This window comes from Schistocerca gregaria, chromosome X (assembly GCF_023897955.1).
Source record: "Schistocerca gregaria isolate iqSchGreg1 chromosome X, iqSchGreg1.2, whole genome shotgun sequence".
In the NCBI taxonomy this organism is placed as follows: domain Eukaryota; kingdom Metazoa; phylum Arthropoda; class Insecta; order Orthoptera; family Acrididae; genus Schistocerca; species Schistocerca gregaria.
Genome location: NC_064931.1, coordinates 469,071,079 through 469,092,729, shown reverse-complemented (window position 1 = coordinate 469,092,729; position 21,651 = coordinate 469,071,079). Strand labels below are relative to the sequence as shown.

The 21,651-nt window shown below is 42.3% G+C and overlaps 1 protein-coding gene across 10 annotated transcripts in view; it reads right to left on the bottom strand.

Moving 5' to 3' along the window:
* The window catches only part of LOC126297914 (thrombospondin type-1 domain-containing protein 7A-like), a 1,219,654-nt gene that overhangs the window by 497,554 nt on the left and 700,449 nt on the right, over positions 1-21,651 (bottom strand). For all 10 annotated transcript variants that reach the window (XM_049989225.1, XM_049989222.1, XM_049989223.1 and 7 more), the window contains 2 exons: positions 16,434-16,569; positions 4,330-4,463 (listed from right to left, as the gene is read on the bottom strand). In XM_049989225.1, coding sequence (XP_049845182.1) covers positions 4,330-4,463; positions 16,434-16,569 — 270 coding nt within the window. The remainder of the gene's footprint in view (positions 1-4,329; positions 4,464-16,433; positions 16,570-21,651) is intronic.

The window sequence follows — 21,651 nt, the reverse complement described above, 5'->3', positions numbered from 1 at the left end:
CATCAGATTATTTGACTTGTCGCTCTAACGAAGTAGGCGAGTGTCAGCAATATGTCCACGAGTGGTGGAGAAGTGAAAATGTGTCAGTGTGAGATAATGAACGCTAGTATCGAAACGACTGAGTAGACAACTACGAAGCGAAACGTTTTGTAGGATAACTCTACTACTGTCACTCTAGATCCTACGAATAGGACGATAGAAATGCCACTTGCACACTTAGAGCAACAGATTGACTGTGACCAAAATTGACAATGTGAAGTTCCTTTTGTATTCGTACGTTAATCTGATTTTCACATATATCTCTGATACTTGACAAAAGTGTCTATACATTTATCTTCATGGCTATGTATGGGAATATGGTAATCTTATTAGGCGCAGACTGAAACTTTACTATAGACTGGTACAGACAAATGTAGAACTCGTACAGAGTGGTACAGACAAATGTAGAAATAGTATAGACTGGTGCATACTAATGGAGGCTGGTACAGACTGACTAATCGGAGGTCTGTACACTCGTTATAATACCAAGTGCGTTCATGTATCACTGCGCGAGTGTGATCCGCGAGGAGAAAAGGTTCTATGTTAGCAGCATTCCCACTGGCTGCGTTACATATTAATACGCGGATTGGCGGAAGCAGAGTTTGGTCCATCTCTATGGCAGCGCCATCTCGTAGTGCGGAGACGGACGAGTGCTGCGCCTGCGCTGATGTGCTTAGTGGGGGGCGCTTTAGTGGGAAAGTTGTGTACACGCTGACTACGCGGAACTATGCACACAACACAGTGTGTCCATTACTTCTTCTCGGAAGGCAGGTGCAGATGTGAAAAGCTTACGACGCACTTGATGCACACTACGGCGGCCTTCCATTATGGTGGTTAGGCATGGTCGACCAGAGCCTTGTCGACCATTATTCCTGCCCTCATGTTCCTATGCAGTCCAACATTGGTGTACTGTCACATCCAGATCCCCAGAAATCTGGATATTGCACGATTCGACAAGCCAGTCAAATGAGAACCCCCGATGAGCTCCCTTTCAAACTGTCTCAGGTGCTGATAACGCTATCTCATACGAATACGTGCCATCTGCATGTCCTTCACAGTGATCACTCAACATGTGACGCATTTCATGCCCCATACATACATTACCAAGCCTGGTAATGACACCAAACACAAACAACAGTAATGCCATCTAGTGGATATTCTACCTGTTCTTGAAACTCTAATTATTTATGTACTCGCCGACCTTATACGTAGGAAGTTGCATTGGCATCCGACCATGTTGTCTGGGAGCTACACTTTTTTTGTCACACAGTCTACATTTCTTTTGGAAGAATACTATACCGTGTTACTTTTTTAAGTAAGGCGAAGTAAGAGAGACGAGGAAATGCTGAAAAGTAATGCCTCCGAGTTTTTTGTGTGAAAACTTTTATGCTTTTTAGGTAAAACAAACGCTACCAATCTTCTATATTTTATTCTTCGTGTCTACATATTTTCAGCCCTCTGCCGTTAGAGGGCTCAGAATTGCAGCGTGTAATATGACTGTAATATGACGTAACTATGTTGGTGTGTGTGAAACAACGTGTTGTAATGGAGTTTCGAATTCGAAGTGTTCGTCTACACATGGAGAACCCTCTATTGCAGCATGACAATGTCAGACCACACGAGTGCTGTGACATCCGCAACAACACCGATCATCCTCCACTGACTTCCGACTTGGCCCCATCCGATTTTTATCTGTTTCCAAAATTCAAAGAACACCTCAGAGGACTTCAAATTGGTAGTGATGAAGCAGTGAAAGCTGAAGTGAGGTCGTGGCTCCGTAAAAAAAAAAAAAAAAAAAAAAAAAAAAAAAAAAAAAAAAAAAAAAAAAAAAAAAAAAAACATTTTACGATGACCGTATCAACGAATTGGTCTCTCGTTGGGAGAAATGTGTTCGTCGGCTGGGTGACTATAATGAGAAATAAGTATGTCGACACGAAGAATAAAGTTGTAGGGCGTTAACGCAGTTTGTTTTATTTAAAAAGCTTTAAGAGTTTTCGTACAAAAATTTTGGGAGGCATTACTTTTCAGCACTCCCTCGTACTTAGTATTAAGTATGTGGTTTTAATTTCACGATTGCGAGTTGTCCTGTATGAGAAAAAATCATCACTAGTTAATACTGCTGCATTACATTCGGGTTGAAGAACTCTTAAAAGCCTTAAGTAGATGATAACATGGCAAAAAGGATGTTGTCAACCACTCACTTGCACTCGCACACATGAGCTATTTTTATTGTTGTCTGTGATTGTAGCAGGTGCGTATCGCGTTTATCTGCTTCTGCACATACAATATTTTCGTGCACATGCAAAGTGCAGAATGCTCATGTTCTCGGCGTTATGCAGAATGTATTGTCATATAAAAAGACCTTATCAGGAATTTATTGCTACAACAATGTGATTCACCTAAAACTTATACCACAAGTGTAGCGCAAAGGGGAAGTGCAGGTGATGTGAGGTTTTCACAGAGTGGATTGGTAGTCTGGGACACATATTTTTAGCCAACCAACGGATTGTAATAATAATTAGGAAGTGCACTTTTTGTGAAAACATACACTTTTATAAACGAAACGATGGCTGTTGACCTTAACTAATCACAAGTAGGGTAAATCAGAATGTCAGTGGTGTTTGTTGCAGGGTTCTAGTGCGAGTCGTTTACGAGGTATTATATTTTGGAAAGTTCCCACACTGACTCTTGTACAATACCTGTGGTAGAACACACTAAAGGCAACACATGTGCGTACAGTAGTTATTTGGATTCTGACCAGTAACGAGACGGTTGACAATCACAGGTTGTGTTCAAAATGACCACTTCACCGGCAATACACGCTTCCAGTTTGGTATGGAGCTCCGCTACTGCGGAGATGGACAAGCACTCTGCAGTAATACGTCGTTGAGTATCATAGGGTGTAGTTGGAATGTCCTTATAGATAGCGTATTCCAACTTTCCCAAAACAAAAAGTCTACACTCGTCAAATCCGGGGTAAGGGTTGGCCTGGTACAGGTACACTGTATCCAACCCACCGATTTGGAAACAATTCATGAACACATTCTGTAGTTATTCGTGTACTGTGGGGTGGACAGCTATCATGTTGCACAGGTTCCTCTTAGTCTGTAGAGGAACGTCTTTGGCATCCGTGGAAGATGGTCTGTTAGGAGGTTGCGATACTTATGCGCGTTCAGTATCCTGTCCTCGAAACACGGACCTATGAGTTGATGGTTCACTACCCCACACCACACGTTTACACTCCATGGACGCCGACGTTCCACCTGAAAAAGCCTACGGGGATTGTGAACAGACAAATAGTGCACGTTTCGGCGATTTACCTAGCCATAATCGGTAAATGTTGCTTCATCACTAAACAAGATACATGATACATCAGAAGTATCCTGTCTTGCTACCCTGAACAGAAGGTACCACGATTCTCATAATCGTTTCCATGAACCTCTTGATGGAGAGAGACACGATACGTATGGAACCTACATCGATGGAGAATGCGTAGGATACTTTCCTGACATATGCCACTTCCTCGCGCAATTGCGCGGGAGATAATGGGCGGATCAACTGCAACAGCAGCAAGTACATTAATTTCCCCCTCTTCTGTCGACACTTGTTTCATTCTGTTGCGTTGTATAGATGATATTCTACCACTTTCACGTAACTGCTTGAAGAGGTTGATAAATAATTGCCGACATGGTTGACATCTGTCAGGATAGCTTGCAAGAACGAAATGCATTCTTGCTACACTCTCCATATATCAGGAGCATGTTGGCTTTTTCTCACTCACGATCTACTGCTAGGACTGTCTCACACTAACTGGCTAGCAAGTCACAATGCGCTCAAGAAACACACAAGCACACTGTAATCAAAGATGATAACATTCTACCTATCAACTACGCAAGTTGAATGGCACAAACAAATGTTGGGTAGAAACTTTTCAAAATACGACATCTTGTAAACGAGTCGCACTAGAATCCTGTAACGAACACCACTGAAATTCTAATTTACCCTACTCGTAGTTTGTTAATGTCAATAGGCGTTGTTACATTTAAAAAAGTGTATGCTTGTACAATAAATAAAGTTTCTGAGTATTATTGGAATCTGTCTGTTGGCTAAAAATGTGAGCTCTTGACTACCAGTTCGTTCTACATAAACCGCTCATCGAGAGCTCTTTTCTTTTCCTTAGTATTTGTGGTGCCGGTTTCAGGTGATTCAGCATGTATTGCTAGTAGCTTTAAACCACGAGAGAGGTGCCATAATGCAACAAGGTAGGAAGTGTGCCATTGCAGGACTTACGTCTCGGCGCAGACGGGCAGGTGTTCTGGGTCAGCGTTGATGCGCCGCTCGATGAGACGAGGACAGGGGCGGCCCAAGCCGTGGCCTAACCGCACCACCTCCCGCCGACGCACCTGTATCTCCGGCGTTGTAACCTGCAGCATGCAACACACTCAGTTATCACTGGTTTATAGTAAATAACGCCTTGCCAGTTAGTTTTGCGAATCTCAAGAGAGTCATTTAGTGAAAGGTAATGCTTTCTCCGAGTAAGATACATATCAGAACAAGTGGAACATTTTTTGGTGTGGAACGAGGTTGGGATACATAATAACGACTTTTTATATTGCGCAATAACGTAAATCAAGTGTCAACTTTAACAGTTGAGAAGTTACGTTTGTACAACGTTTTGAAGCAATCCTCTTGTGTGTGTTCCGTACGAATATACAGGCTGATTCAGAAGTAACTGTAGAAATTTCTTGGGTGTAATACATGCATCGAAATAAGAGCAAAATGTGAAATTAAGTTTTGTCTGAAACTGATTTACTTCAGAGTTAAGGTGCACCATGCCATTTATGGTAGGCATATCATGGAACAGTACAGACCTTTTGCGTGTCGTGTTCGTTTGTCTCGTATATTGGCTGATGTTGCTTTGTACACCCTTCTACACAGCTGGGTGGAGTCTGGCACAAAATGTTCATGTCTACTTGACTTCGGTGTAGCCCATTGTACTCTATGGTGCTGTCGTAGTGCAGCGACTGTCGTTAGTTCATAGACTGCAGTCATTGTATACTGTACGATGGCGTAATCAAACGGTGAATACGCGGATATGTGCCTCCTTTAAGGCGCATGTTTCAAAACAGAAGAGTACCAAAGCACCAGACTTTGACAGCTGTGGAGAGAAGTTTAAGGAAATATGGCATTCGTGGTGCGCCACGATTAGGTCGGCCTGAACTGGATGGAGTGGGTGTTGAAAACACTCTGGAAATGGTAGGCGAAGATCCGACCACAAGTATCTGCCATGTAAGTGCGATTGTAGGGGAAGCTCAATTAACTCTATAGTGCCTGTTTCAAAAACAGCAGTTTCACCCGTTTCACCTGCAGATGGTGCAGGAGCTGACATCTGTAGACTAACCTAACAGCAGAATTTCTGTCTGTGGTTACTCGAATGCCATGCTGCTAAGACACTGTTTGGTCGCCGGATACTGTTTGCGGGTGAGAGTCTCTTTACCCCTACGGGTATCGTGAATCATGATCGTTCATAACATGACGTGTGGGCGTATGAGAATCCTTGCGTAACAGTGAATAGTTGGTTTGGTATAGTGGACAGTCAGTTACTTGGACTGCGTGCAGATTCACAGGTTCGGACTGGCAGAGTGTATAGACAGTTTATGGAACATGAATTGGGAGGTCTGTTTCATGATGTCCCACTAGGTTTATGCACGACGGCGCCCTGCACATTTTAGTCGTGGGGCAAAGAGAGTATCTCAGTGTTGCTTATCCCAGTAGATAGGTCGTGCAGGACCAGTTTCTTGGCTTGCCAGATCTTTGGGTCGTAAGCCCCTGGACTTCTAGCTTTGGGGTGTCTCAAGGAGTTCATGTATGGTGTTGCAGCTGATAACGTTTCACAAATAGAGCAGCAAACTGGAAACGGCTGTGCAACTATACAGAATGAGATGAACAGAGCCTGCAACATTCCTACAGTGGAAAGACGTCGAGCACGTCACCGTCTTTGGCTACATGGACTTCATTTTGAACATGTTCTGGAGTCAATGTACAGTACGTAGATGTATTGAATTTCGTGTCCCTTCGTGTCGTTGCCTACTGAGAAGAACTAATTTTGGGTTGTTTATGTTGCATTTGTGATCCATACTCTGATGCATTGCCCTGAAATTAAAAAATTTCAGACAGAACATCATTTATAATTTTACTCTTATTTTGATACATATATTACACCCACGAAGTGTGTACCTTTACTTTTGAATCATCCTGTATAAATTGGTATACACTGCCATCCTGAAGTTCTTTTGTTTAGGACGATTTCTGTCCAATGGATGGTCATCCATAACTGATGAAGATCTGTAAAGAACCTCTTCCTTAATTTTTAATGGTTAAGAAAAGGCCGCTGTATTCAAAGATTGATGTACTTCTCTTGATAATCTAAGCGGCAAATGTTCTAAAACTCCAGCCACATATGTGAAAACGGAGAAAGTGCTCACTTAGTAATTTTACAATTGGTGATTTTAAGTTTATGAAATAGCTGACACTACTGGTTTATCAGAAGAAAGAATACTGTCCGATTTACACGGAGAGTTATCTGGGAAATGGTTTGGTGTAGCACGGATGCTGCATTTGCTGAAAGTTAATCAGAAGCCAATGCATAAAAGAATTTCTTGAGAATATTTGGGATATTTAAAAAAGAACCAAACTGTTTCTGTAAGCCTATTTGTCATTGTGGATGACACCCGTATTCATCACTCCATTGCAGATACGAAAGAGCATAAAAACGTATAGACAAAGGGCGGTAACGTTGCATTAAAAAAGCGAAGTGTATTTCATCTAGCATAGATATTTTCCAGGATGCAAACAGTATTCTAATTAATAAAATGAAACTACTCTGAAACGCCAAAGAAACTGGTATAGGCATGCGTATTCAAATACAGAGATATGTAACCAGGCAGAATACGGCGCTGCGGTCAGCAACGCCTATATAAGACAACAAGTGTCTGCTGCTACAATGGCAGTTTATCAAGATTTAAGTGCGTTTTAATGTGATGCCATAGTCAACGGACCAGCAATGGGACACAACATCTCCGAGGTGGCCCCGCCAACACCGACATTGGACTGTTGATGACTGGAGACATGTTGCCAGGTCGGACGAGTCTCGTTTCAAATTGTTCCGAGCGGATAGATGTGTACGGTTATGGAGACAACCTCATGAATCCGCGGAACCTGCATGTCAACAAGGGACCGTTCAAGCTGGTCGAGGATCTGGAACGATGTGGGGCGTGAGCTGTAGGAGGGACATGGGACCCCTGATACGTCTAGATACGACTCTGACAGGTGACACGTGCGTAAGCATACTGTCTGATCATCTGCATCCATTCATGTCCATTGTGAACTCCGACGGACTGGGGCAGTTCCAGCAGGACAATGCAACACCCCACACGTCCAGAATTGCTACGAGTAGCTCCACTTCCGCTAGTCACCAAACTCCTCCGACATGAACATTTTTTGGAGCATATCTGGGATGACTTGCAACGTGCGTTCAGAAAAGATCTCACTCCCTCATACTTTTAAGGATTTATGGACAGCCCTGCAGAATTCATGTTGTCAATTCCCTCCAGCACTACTTCAGACACTTCTGCTTGTCGATTAATGAATGCGTAAACAGTAACAGGTCACTGCTGGAATTATGGACCAAGTGGATAGAAAAAGAATTGAGAAGAAATTTAGATTGTAAAAAGGAAATACATCATCTCTTATCAGATCACAGCACTTGTCCAGAAAGGTACTTTGACGATGGGAAAACTGGGTAATAATACAAATTGTTAAGCAAATCTCTTTGTCAACTAGATTTTGAACGGTATGACTTTCACCCATAATTGTAGTTAAAGGAAATTGTCGATGGAAAAAAACTTTAGAAGGAACCGAGTAGTTAAAGCGTAACATCCCGTCGACGACGGGTCGTTCTAGACGGAGCTGAGGCTCGAATTGGGAAAGAATGGAGAAGGAATTTATCATGTCCCTTCAAAGAAAACATACTAACATTCGGCTTAGGTGATCCAGGAAAACCATGGGAGAACTAATGAGAAATGCCGACCGGAGATTTGAACCTCCACCCTTCCAAATGCCAAGCAAGGTATCCTGTCACTTTGTCATCCCAATCGCTGAAGACGTGTAGAGTAATTTTTGTAGATATTGTTTGTATTTTTCAAACCTTTGCGTATTTAGGACATGTAAAACACAATATGATGCGAAATTTTGTGCTCGATCTCGTACTAGGGCTAAACAACATATTTTACGTTGCTATTTTGACATCATTTTGGCAAAAGTGTGACGGAAATTCGGCCATCTCAAATTATCTCTTACATGATTAACGTAAAAACGTCCATGCGAAAGCGGTAATGGTCTTGCAATAGTAAATGACAGTTGTTTCGCCATCCATTCCCCAATAGACGTATTATTCAACTTTAATGACACTGTAATATAATTTTTATTTGAGCAGCCCATTTAGACAATGAGGACCTAATTATGCAGTATTTAATTATGTGATTTACTGTTTGAACATAGTGTGGTCAAATCATCCATAAATTTTAATTAGTAATATTTAATTACATACGTCCACTTTAGTGTGACAATTCCACCAGCTGCTAAAGGGGAATACAGACAAAGTGCAATTTCTTCTTTTCCTGACGGATCATTTTTGGGTCACAGTGAATTGTTTTATGGTTACCAGTTTACGGATAACGTGGCATACTATATTTATATTATTTAAGAACTTGAAACTCTATTGCAATAACTTACTGTTGTATAAAATTGTTACCCATTCCATATTTTTTGGTTTGAGATCCGCTTTTCGTACATGTTAAATGGTCACAGCTTTTGAAATTAACAGGCAGACTTCTACTCGTCTGTGCTAGTGCATAGTGTAGTGGACGCAAGACTTCACCATTCTTAGTCAATGGGCACGCCGGGCAGCACACGCTTTTTGCAAGCGGCTCATGCAAGACACATCTGAGTTTCATATCAATTCTATCAGTTATGTCCGATTGTCATTTCTCCAGAGCCCACGAGCAGTCTTCTGCTGAGTCTCATGAAAGATTAGACTATCTTCTCTCGTAGTTTTAGGAAACATCTGATACGCCATGTCTTTCATTCTTTTTGCCACCTCACGTTTCTAGTCCCACCAATCACTGTATTTGTTAAGACAAACTACCGAGGTAGATGACTTGTATCATCCAACTCCAGAGTGGTCCGTAAAACATCCTTCGCTAAAACAGTCGTACAGTGAAAATCTATTTCCCCGAACTATTTTTCCCAAGATAAAGAAATGTTGACATTGTCTCTTAGTCCAGATCATGAATTTTTTAAAATCTTCTGACAACCTGTAGTTTAACTGAATTATTTAAAATTTTCATGCATCATATTTGCTGACTGGACTTTCTGACTTACTGGATTCGACGAGAATTTATGCTATCATGGCGTCGGCTCGCTTGTTCATCACGAAGGATCAAATCCTAATGTTTGATTTCAACGTCGCCAGACATACAATATGTTAAAGAGAACCATTAATGTACCTATAGAGTCACAACACACACTTCAAATTATGATGGAGCTGTTCAACAGTAGCTTGCGGATATTATGTACCTGTTCCTACGGTCATACTCAGAACAACGCTTTCAGCGATAGTATGTTATTATACGTTTCGCTCAGTTATATTCAAGGATAATCCAGCCACTCCCTCATTGAATTACTTCTTAAGCTGTTGATAAATAGCATGCCAACACGATATTACAAACTGCAAAATAGCTCTCAGTAAATCGTTTCACAAAAAGTATGGTTACTGAAAATGCATCTGTTAATACACTCCTGGAAATGGAAAAAAGAACACATTGAAACCGGTGTGTCAGACCCACCATACTTGCTCCGGACACTGCGAGAGGGCTGTACAAGCAATGATCACACGCACGGCACAGCGGACACACCAGGAACCGCGGTGTTGGCCGTCGAATGGCGCTAGCTGCGCAGCATTTGTGCACCGCCGCCGTCAGTGTCAGCCAGTTTGCCGTGGCATACGGAGCTCCATCGCAGTCTTTAACACTGGTAGCATGCCGCGACAGCGTGGACGTAAACCGTATGTGCAGTTGACGGTTTTTGAGCGAGGGCGTATAGTGGTCATGCGGGAGGCCGGGTGGACGTACCGCCGAATTGCTCAACACGTGGGGCGTGAGGTCTCCACAGTACATCGATGTTGTCGCCAGTGGTCGGCGGAAGGTGCACGTGCCCGTCGACCTGGGACCAGACCGCAGCGACGCACAGATGCACGCCAAGACCGTAGGATCCTACGCAGTGCCGTAGAGGACCGCACCGCCACTTCCCAGCAAATTAGGGACACTGTTGCTCCTGGGGTATCGGCGAGGACCATTCGCAACCGTCTCCATGAAGCTGGGCTACGGTCCCGCACACCGTTAGGCCGTCTTCCGCTCACGCCCCAACATCGTGCAGCCCGCCTCCAGTGGTGTCGCGACAGGCTTGAATGGAGGGACGAATGGAGACGTGTCGTCTTCAGCGATGAGAGTCGCTTCTGCCTTGGTGCCAATGATGGTCGTATGCGTGTTTGGCGCCGTGCAGGTGAGCGCCACAATCAGGACTGCATACGACCGAGGCACACAGGGCCAACACCCGGCATCATGGTGTGGGGAGCGATCTCGTACACTGGCCGTACACCTCTGGTGATCGTAGAGGGGACACTGAATAGTGCACGGTACATCCAAACCGTCATCGAACCCATCGTTCTACCATTCCTAGACTGGCAAGGGAAATTGCTGTTCCAACAGGACAATGCACGTCCGCATGTATCCCGTGCCACCCAACGTGCTCTAGAAGGTGTAAGTCAACTACCCTGGCCAGCAAGATCTCCGGATGTGTCCCCCATTGAGCATGTTTGGGACTGGATGAAGCGTCGTCTCACGCGGTCTGCACGTCCAGCACGAACGCTGGTCCAACTGAGGCGCCAGGTGGAAATGGCATGGCAAGCCGTTCCACAGGACTACATCCAGCATCTCTACGATCGTCTCCATGGGAGAATAGCAGCCTGCATTGCTGCGAAAGGTGGATATACACTGTACTAGTGGCGACATTGTGCATGCTCTGTTGCCTGTGTCTATGTGCCTGTGGTTCTGTCAGTGTGATCATGTGATGTATCTGACCCCAGGAATGTGTCAATAAAGTTTCCCCTTCCTGGGACAATGAATTCACGGTGTTCTTATTTCAATTTCCAGGAGTGTATATCAGTATCTCATAAAAGTTATCTCCACTGTGCAGTCGTGTCACTACACAGGGTAAGTCAGGAGGAATTGTAGAAGTTGTGAAAGGTGATACTATTACTCAGTCTGAACAAAAAACTTCATAAGGACATATGTCATATTCCGAACGGTTTCGAAATCGAACACTTTGAGCATCACTTCTATACATTTTTCTTGAATAACTCTAAAACCACACCCTCCATCGAAAACGAATCGCAGTACGAAATAAAACTACATTACATATCCCACAAAAAATGTTCTACTCACCTTTTCTCTAGGAGTAATAGCTTGCACGAAAAGATCGCCAGAACATTGAAAATCTCGCGCGAAGCGCATGTGTTGTAGGTTAGGTAGTTTTATAGGCCAGTCTGAGGTAGCTTTCCAACTTGACAAACCAAAGTGTCCCGTATCAAATTGTTCATCTCAACTTCACCTGCGTCTCAACTTCATCTATACTACTGTAGTACTTTGTAAATAATGACATTCTTTGAATTATACAGAAATGCGTTCTATCTACCAAACCATAAGGAACAGTTCATACAGCCATACGAATTTTTTTGTTCAGAATCACAGATACTATTATATCTTAAAGCTTGTACCTTTCATACTGACTCACCCTGTATATGCTTACAGGCAAGCAGCACAAAGACATTGATAATTCTGAGAGATCGTCTTTGAATCTCAGCATCTTCTGCCACTCTACTCTCTTTAGAGTTAGGAGGTTCAGATTGTACGCGGAGAAAATTATATTACGCTGACCACCATTAATTAACAATTACAGCCTGTTCTAGTGTTCAGTTTGAAATTACAAGAAAGGAGAAAAACATAATGACAATGTGGTTCTACTGAACTTAATATTTAAAATTTTCTGGAGAATAATTATGAACACAAAGGAATATTTCACGGATGAATAGTTTTTACCTCTTGTTTACTGTTTGCTACACATGTTTTTCCTATAAAACTTCCTCTGGTCTCCAAATAATTTGAGAGCGTTACATTTACAGAGAGGACTAGCTCCAATTAGCAGACGAAATGAGATTTGCTTTACCCCACACAGAGCAAGCGTTTTATATACTCAAATATGGTTCGCACTGCAGGCTTTGATAAATAACTTCAGCCACTAATTTACTTTCGTTTCTGGACTGTCGTATCTGTTTGCCAAGACTAACATAAAAAATAAAAAAATCATGAAGCTACAAATTTTCTGATAGTGAAATTTCCAGATGTAAGTCGCATGGCTCAAGATTTTGAGGCATCATCATTTCTTTGACTAGCATATGCAAGGGTAGCGTTTAACATGAACATGGTTGATTGACAATTATGTTTTCCTATCTGCAGAGGTACTGAAGCAATTACCTTTTCTAAAAGTCGTTCGAAGAATTATTTTTGTTCCTTTTCGTGGCTTCTGAAAATAGCAGTGGTCTAAATTGATACATTACTTTCCGATGTGTGAGATGATATGTGTTGAAAAATCAAGCTTGCTATTAGGTAAAAGTGAAACGTAATGCGGCCAAAACAGTGTAGTATCAGTATTGTTGCCATATAAACATCGCAAAATTGGTCTCTAACTGCTCTGCGGTGCAGATTTCAGCTTTTTGTGCAAAACGATTAACTGAAAAACATCTCTTTCATCAAAAAGTACTACATAGCGTTGTTTATAGTACAACAGCTATTAAAGAAATGTTGGTACCACGTTTAGGTAGACGGAGAGACTTGTAAGAATCAATTACACAGCGAAATGTACTTTGCCTCCTGTATATTGACTTTCAGAAAACGTAGCTGTGATGTTTCCTGTCGTTTTGGAAATATTAGAAATGTCCACGTTACGTGAGTCAAGCAAATTCCATATTTACATTTTTGACGTTCATTTTTGTCGTTGTTGGCTGCCGTCATAAACACACCATGCAGTGATGAAATAGCTTGCTAAGTTACGAGTCACCTTGTGTGCACGATACTACCACCATTTGTGTATGTGCATATCGCTATCCCATGAATTTCGCCATTTCATTGTATAGCGGAAAGTGGCAACGCGTAATGCACCCAGGAAAATTGTCGAACTCTATTGTTTTGATGGTTCATATGTTACTGAGTGAGGGAGCATAATGTTGAATGGGCATACCGATCTGCAACTACTGAACACGGCACGCTCACCGGTCAACGTCATTCTGACACTGTACTCCTTTCCCATGGGCGTCTTTTCAGAGGTGCATGCAGGTGGAGGAGTTCTTGGAACGAGAGGATATTCGGACAATGGACCGGTCTGCCCGTTCCCCGACTTACATCCTTTCGAGCATCTGTGGGATGCGGTTGCGAGCCGTATTGCAGCCCGTCCACATACACCAACGAGCATCCAGCAGTTGTTACCCGCGCTGGTTGGCAATGGAACGTCCCAACACTGCAACTCCTTACCAACCTTGTGGCCCGTAAGGGAGCATGTTGCAGAGAATGCATTGCCGTCCGTGATGATCTCACAGTCTCTAAAAATTGTGTCCACCCGTTTGTAAGGTCCAGCATTCGGGAGGACGACGGTTCAATCCCTCGGCCGGCCATCCTGATTTAGGTTTTCCGTGATTTCCCTAAATCACTCCAGGCAAATGCCGGGATGGATCCTCTGAAAGGGCACGGCCGACTTCCTTCCCCATCCTTCCCTAATCCGATGAGACCGATGACCACGCTGTCTGGTCTCCTTCCCCAAAACAACCAACCAATGTAAGGTCCAGGGAAATATCATGAAAAGCGGCGACGTCAGCGAAATAATTGTCTTTGAATAAAACTGTCATTTCCATTCGTCTCATTGTGTACTTCTTTCAGTAAACTTCTGTGCTATACATTAACCGCTCTTTCTGTGTATGGTCCAAGTTTCAACAAATTGTGTTACTTGGCCGGGACACATCATACGATAGTTACTTTCGTCCTTACGTTTTGCACACCATTGTAGCTTCTACAACATCAGCAGCTAATTTCTTTAAGATTTTTACTGCATAAATAAATAGAATACATTAAGGCTGGAACCAAATTTTCGTGTGTTCGTTGGACGCGGAACATGAACAACGTGCACGTATTTAGAAAACACTTAGTACGCACATATTTCTACACAAAGATAGCACAGTGAGGAAACGTAGTAAATGACATCGTTTATCCGATTTTCAAAATCCACTAAATATTATGAACATTTTCCCTTCCGTAAGTGTGTAAAAATAACAGGAAACAGGACAGAGAAAAACAATATTATACTTTAACTCGCACGAATAGAAAGATTTCTAATTTGTTGAGCTAAATTTGGTTACAGACATGACCAACGTATTTAGAAAACACTAAGTACGTACATATTTCTGCACAAAAATAGCACAGTGAGGAAACGCAGTAAATGATATCGTTTATCCGATTTTCAAAATCCACTAAATATTATGAACATTTTACCTTCCGTAAGTGTGTAAAAATAACAGGAAACAGGATAGAGAAAAACAATATTATACTTTAACTCGCACGAATACAAAGATTTCTAATTTGTTGAGCTAAATTTGGTTACAGACGTGACCAACGTATTTAGAAAACTCTTAGTACGTACATATTTCTGGACAAAAATAGCACAGTGAGGAAACGTAGTAAATGATATCGTTTATCCGATTTTCAAAATCCACTAAATATTATGAATAGTTTCCCTTCCGTAAGTGTGTAAAAATAACAGGAAACAGGATAGAGAAAAACAATATTATACTTTAACTCGCACGAATAGAAAGATTTCTAATTTGTTGAGCTAAATTTGGTTACAGACATGACCAACGTATTTAGAAAACACTTAGTACGTACATATTTCTGCACAAAAATAGCACAGTGAGGAAACGCAGTAAATGATATCGTTTATCCGATTTTCAAAATCCACTAAATATTATGAACATTTTACCTTCCGTAAGTGTGTAAAAATAACAGGAAACAGGATAGACAAAAACAATATTATACTTTAACTCTCACGAATACAAAGATTTCTAATTTGTTGTGCTACATTTGGTTACAGACATGACCAACGTTTTTAGAAAAGTTACACAATCACGATGATTTTAATCATTCCTCACCGTCTGGTATCATTCCAGATACTACTCTTCTTGGTGGCCTTCTTAATACCAATCATTTCAAATGAATTGCTGATTCTCCATTATCTCTTCAGAGTTGATGGGATTACAACCATGTACATTTCAGAAGATTCATTTCCCTCTAGGGAGCTTCTATCAGGAAATTTGGAGTATTTTTCTATTTTAACTCTGATTTTTTGTTTTACAAGCATGTCAACTGAAATGCATGGAAGATAAGCATTATCAAGTTTACGGTCTTCCCCTCTAGAGAAGACATCATGCACGGCCAACCGAATCGGATCGTACTTGGGAGATCACCTGTGCACAACCTAAAATGAAAGACTCAGATAATTTGGCACAACAACCTCCCCCTTTCCCTCCCTCTTTCACTCTCGTTTTTGAGAAAACGATCCGTGAAGTTCATGATACGCGGCCGACTTAAAATTGACGGGATCGATAGATAATTGAAAACTGAGCATTTTTAATAATCATATACACGGGCAACTAAAACATTTTATCCAGAAATCAATGAAAGATAGTGTTACATTTATGTAACCATGACGTCCAATGAAAGAACTGCTTACGCAGCGACCAAGGCATCCCGTTATGGGGCAGTGAACCTGTGTCCGCTTCCCAAAAACATTCTGCAATTTTTTTCATTGGTATTTTTCTCGCAGTGAAAATTCAGGAACAGGATGGTAAATGAGGTAGGTAAATCAATAACGAGTAACAACAAGATAGGCAAATAAAATTTCTGAGGCACCTTGTATACAAATGAAAAGAAATCTGCAGAATATATCTGAGAATAGAACTCAAATTTTCAGCTCCCCAACCACATGCGAAATCTCTAGACACATTGGTCGAAATGTTGAAAGACCGAAGACTTACATATGAATTACTCTTTCGGTTCACATTCCTGTCTCAACTAAATATTGTTCACTTTACTTTAGTAGATCCATATATTCAATATTTCTTAAGATTACTCTCGTAATATGAACTTTCAATAAATGTTAGAAAATTTGGAGTTTACCCTTCCGGCACCATCGACGCAGCCATCCTGCAGCTTGGTCCACGAAGACCATTGGTTCACAACGCAGTCCTCTGACACGACGCACGGCTGAACGGTACGCGGCACCTTCCTGCGGCTCCTTCCTTCCAGACAGAGGCTGAAACACAACCACAACGTTTACGTTATCAGATCGATTACCTCCAAGATAAGTTCAGTCTAAAAGACCATCAAATTAGTTTTAAAAATTTATCAACCATATTGTAATACACAGAGGTGACAAAAGTCATATGATAGAACTCAAGTTTTCAGCTCCCCAACCCCATACGAAAACTCTAGACACATTGGTCGAAAAGTAGAAGGACCGAAGACAAATGGCGGTAGAGTCGCATACACAAGGGACAAAAGGGTATTGCATTGGCGGAGCTGTCACTTTTACTCAGCTGATTCACGTGGAAAGGTTTCCTTCGTGATTATGACTCCACGACGGGAATTAACAGATATTGAACACGGAATGGTAATTGCAGCTAGACGCATCGGACATTCCATTTCGGAAATCGTTAAGTGATTCAGTATTCCGAGATCCACAGTGTTATTAGTGTGACGACCATACAAAATTTCAGGCATTTATCATCACAGACAACGCAGTGACTGAAGGCATTCACTTAACGACCATGAGCAGCGGCGTTTGCGTAGACTTGTCAGTGCTATCAGAGAAACAACACTGTGTTAACTAATCGGAGAAATCAATGTGTGACGTACGACTAACGTATCCGTTAGAACAGTGAGGCGAGATTTGACGTTAGTGGGCTATGGAGGCAGACGGCAGACGCGAGTGCCTTTGCTAACGGCACGACATCGCGCTGCACCGCCTCTCCTGGGCTCGTGACCATATCGGTTGGACCACAGGCGACTGTAAAACAGTGGCCTGATCAGTTGAGTGCCGATTTCAGTTGGTCAGAGCTGATGGTAGGGTTCGAGTGTGGCGCAGAGCCCAACAAGCCGTGGACCCAAGGTGTCAACAAGGTACTGTGTAAGCTGGTGGCGGTCCATGGTGTGAGCTGTATTTACATGGAATGGACTGGGTCCTTTGATCCAACTGGACGAGTCAATAATTGTGAATGGCTATGTTCGGCTACTTGGAGAGCATTAATAGTCTTCATGCTCTCAAACAACGATGAAATTTTTATAATGAAAATTCTCCATGTTACCAGGCCACAAAGGAACGCGATTGATTTGAAGAGCAATCTGGACAATTCGAACGAATGATTTGTCCACCCATATCGACCTACAAGATTCCCATGGAACATTTATGGGACATAACTCAGAGGTCAGTTCGTACACAAAATTCTGCTCTGACAACACTTCCGCAATTATGGATGGGTATAGAGGCAGAACGGCTCAGTATTTCTTCCGGGGACTTTCAAGGACTTGTTGAGTCCATGCCACGTCGAGCTGCTGCTCTACGCTGGGCAGGTCTGACACGATATTAAGAGATATCCCATGACTTTTGTCAGCTCACTATAGTATGTCATGATCTGATCGAAAGTATTCGGACATCCCTATGTAATGCGGACTTCACTAGGCCTACTCGGTGTTACAAGAATCGGATTCGTCGACTGCGCTACAGGCCCATTATCTTGCCTTTCTGCCAATCCTCACCAGATAATCAGATCCCTCCCTGAAAGTGTCCCCAGTAGAATTGAAGCCATTATAAAGGTGAAGGGTCGGCACATCACACATTAACGATCACTAACTGATGTGCAGGTACTTTCGATCGGATAGTTTATGTATATGTCATGGTTCATATTGAGTGTACCAGTTTTCCCGAAAATCTTCGACGAGTCCTACGAGGGCTATTCGGAGGGTAAGGACCGATCGATCGCGAAATGGAAACCATTGTGAAGATCCGACGAATCTTTGCATAGATGTATTGGACAGTGTCTCCAGTATGCCTGTCGATCGTGTCCCTTAGCTCTTTACAGAACTGAGCACACACTGATCACGTAAAGATGCCTAGAAAATAGTGTCTCCCGTCAAGTATGAGTGGCTGTGAGAGATTTCGCCTGGTTTCATGCAGCCCACACAACGTAACTGTCATACAATTCCTTCCTCATGACAATATTCTTGGCAGCACACTGCAGGGGCAGTGAGGACGCCCCTGCAGCGTTTTCTATGGGACGTGTTTGATCACCCACTTTACACGCCGAACTCGGCTCTCTCTGATTTTATACCTCTGCTCACGTGAAGCGCTGGCTATTAGCTGGAGATTCGTGCACAGAGTTTGCAGATAACACTGGCGGCTGCCTTCTACGACGAGGGTATTGGAAAATTGCTACAATGCTACAGCAAACATCTCAGTCGGAGTGGTGACTATAGGTGGAACTGTTGCAAATAAAACATTTTCAGTTTTCGCCTGAATTTCCATTTCGTTAGTGATGAGACCCAGATGTACTGCAGATGGGGAAAGTTGGAATTGTTTGCAAAGGAACCGTTGTTCAAATGGCTCTGAGCACTATGGGACTTAATTTCTGAGGCCATCAGTCCCCTAGAACTTAGAATTACTTAAACGTAACTAACATAAGGACATCACACACGTCTATGCCCGATGCAGGTTCGAACCTGCAACCGTAGCGGTCGCGCGGTTCCAGACTGTAGCGCCTAGAACCGCTCGGCCACTCTGGCCGGCAAAAAGGGACCGTTGTTCCATCAGTGGCTTGATGAGTGCAAGCGAAACGTTGTTAGATTTGTGTCTTTGCGTAAACAACTTCCATACTTTTGCTGGTAAAACTGTTCTACATTAGGTGCAGAATAATTTTGAGCAAATTTTCAATCTTTGGGCTGTCAGTGTCTTGTTTCTGTCCATATCATAAGACATAATTTCGGAACGATGTTATTTTCCCCTTTCAATAAGACACTACTTATCGTAGGAACATGGTGATTTTTATGCTGGTTGTGGCGAAGCTACGTGCATGGTCATCGACAGCGAGGGTTGAGTGGTGGAAGAGGGAGGGGGGATGTGACCCCACAGTGGAAAAGGATTACATTACAAAAATGTACCAAATGAATCAAAGATAACGTAAGAGAGCACCCGACTCGAGAAAAGTGAAAGAAATAGATGAAAATACTCGAAGTTTAAAGTGCTATATACTGACACTACAAGGATTTGGGCCACAAGTATTATGTTCTGTTTAGTGATCCAAAGACGATCGGACCAATGTAGAACAGGACTGACAAAAAGAAAAATTAGAAAGAAAAACCTAATACATAAATATAAGACTTATCACTCTAGGTTTAAAAGGGGTATTCAAGGATGTTGTTGTTGTTGTCTTCAGTCCTGAGACTGGTTTGATGCAGCTCTCCATGCTACTCTATCCTGTGCAAGCTGCTTCATCTCCCAGTACCTACTGCAACCTACATCCTCCTGAATCTGCTTAGTGTACTCATCTCTCGGTCTCCCTCTACGATTTTTACCCTCCACGCTGCCCTCCAATGCTAAATTTGTGATCCCTTGATACCTCAAAACATGTCCTACCAACCGATCCCTTCTTCTAGTCAAGTTGTGTCACAAACTTCTCTTCTCCCCAATCCTATTCAATACCTCCTCATTAGTTACGTGATCTATCCACCTTATCTTCAGTATTCTTCTGTAGCACCACATTTCGAAAGCTTCTATTCTCTTCTTGTCCAAACTAGTTATCGTCCATGTTTCACTTCCAGTATTCAAGGATATAACAGTAATAACAACATACCTAGGAACAGTAGAAAATAGAGTAATTCTATGAACATCATAAATCACAATTATGTGGAAAAACATGACTTATTTCCCGTTTGAGTATATTTTTGATTCATACTTGGACGTTGTGGATATAGGGGGCTATCAGGAGGATATTTTACATGTAGAACGTAATGACAATAGTACTTTGCTAAATTAGTTAGAAAAGGACGACAGTTCTATCAATTTCAAGACCACAGTGGTTGATTGAGTTCAGAACGATTTAATTGTACGACACGATCACATATAATTGTAACGAAATTACTGGTCTCGGTCGACATCGGACATTCGCAGATCGTAAGACACGGGCCGTGGATTAGTGCTACCACTGCAGAAACCACGTTGTTACGCCGGTAATTTCAACAGAAATAAATGTATTTGTCCAGATAATTTAATTATTCTAATTGGTTTGCTGCTAAGAGTAACTAACTCAATTTCAGTACCTACTTTCCTCATAAAAATCATACACTTCGGAATGTGGAAGTCGATTGTTAATAAGATGGTTAATCAAATTGACTATGTGTTTAGAAATGTATTTTTCTTCTCCTTTCTCGTGTAGCTGTACTGGGTTGTAAGGGACGAAACTGTGATTCAGATTACTAACTCGGAAAGAGAATCAGTTGGAACTTAGAAATACTGAATGAACGTGAAATATTAAACAATAAAAAATAAACGAAAATAAATTGAGCTCTGATGTCAAATGAGAAGACATAACACACCAAGAGAATTAGAATAACAAACAGAAAACAGTCAAAGAGTCGGTAGAAGCAACAAGAAGAAATGATTTGACGATGAATGAAGTCTAAATGCAGAGGATAAACACAAGACAAGTAGAAATGTGTAGATTTTATTAATAATTAGAGTCATTTGTCCACCAACATATCTACCTCCATATATGAGTGGTTAGCGTAGTGTAATACCACGCGCGGGGCCCGGGTTCGATTCCCGGCCTAGCCACAGATTTTCTCTGCCCGAGGATTGGGTGTTGTACCCTCGTCATCATTGTTTTATCCTCATCGACACGTAATTCGCCGAAGTGGAGCAATTCGAAGCAGGACTCATCACTGAAGATAATTCTACTCCAGTCAATGATTTCCACGGCCAGCGAGCCGTCTCTCGAGACATGCCAGGCAGCTGTGGGATACCAACCTGACAATCACCCTCCATATGGCCTGACAACCAGGAGAGCTGGCCCGGGTGCCATTTCATTTCATAGCACGACCCCTTTGGTTTCAGCACAGAGGTACGTCGACGATATTCTATGGTAAGCCATCCTGGGCTTTAATTTCAGCGAGATAATGTCCTGCCACACACAACGAGAGTTTCTACTGCTTGTTTCGTGCTTGCCAAACCCAACCTTGGCCAGCAATGACGCCGAATCTCTCCCCCGTTGAGAACATAAGGAGCATTATGGGCAAGTCCCTCTAACCAGCTTGGATTGTGACAATATAATGATTTTCAGCATTT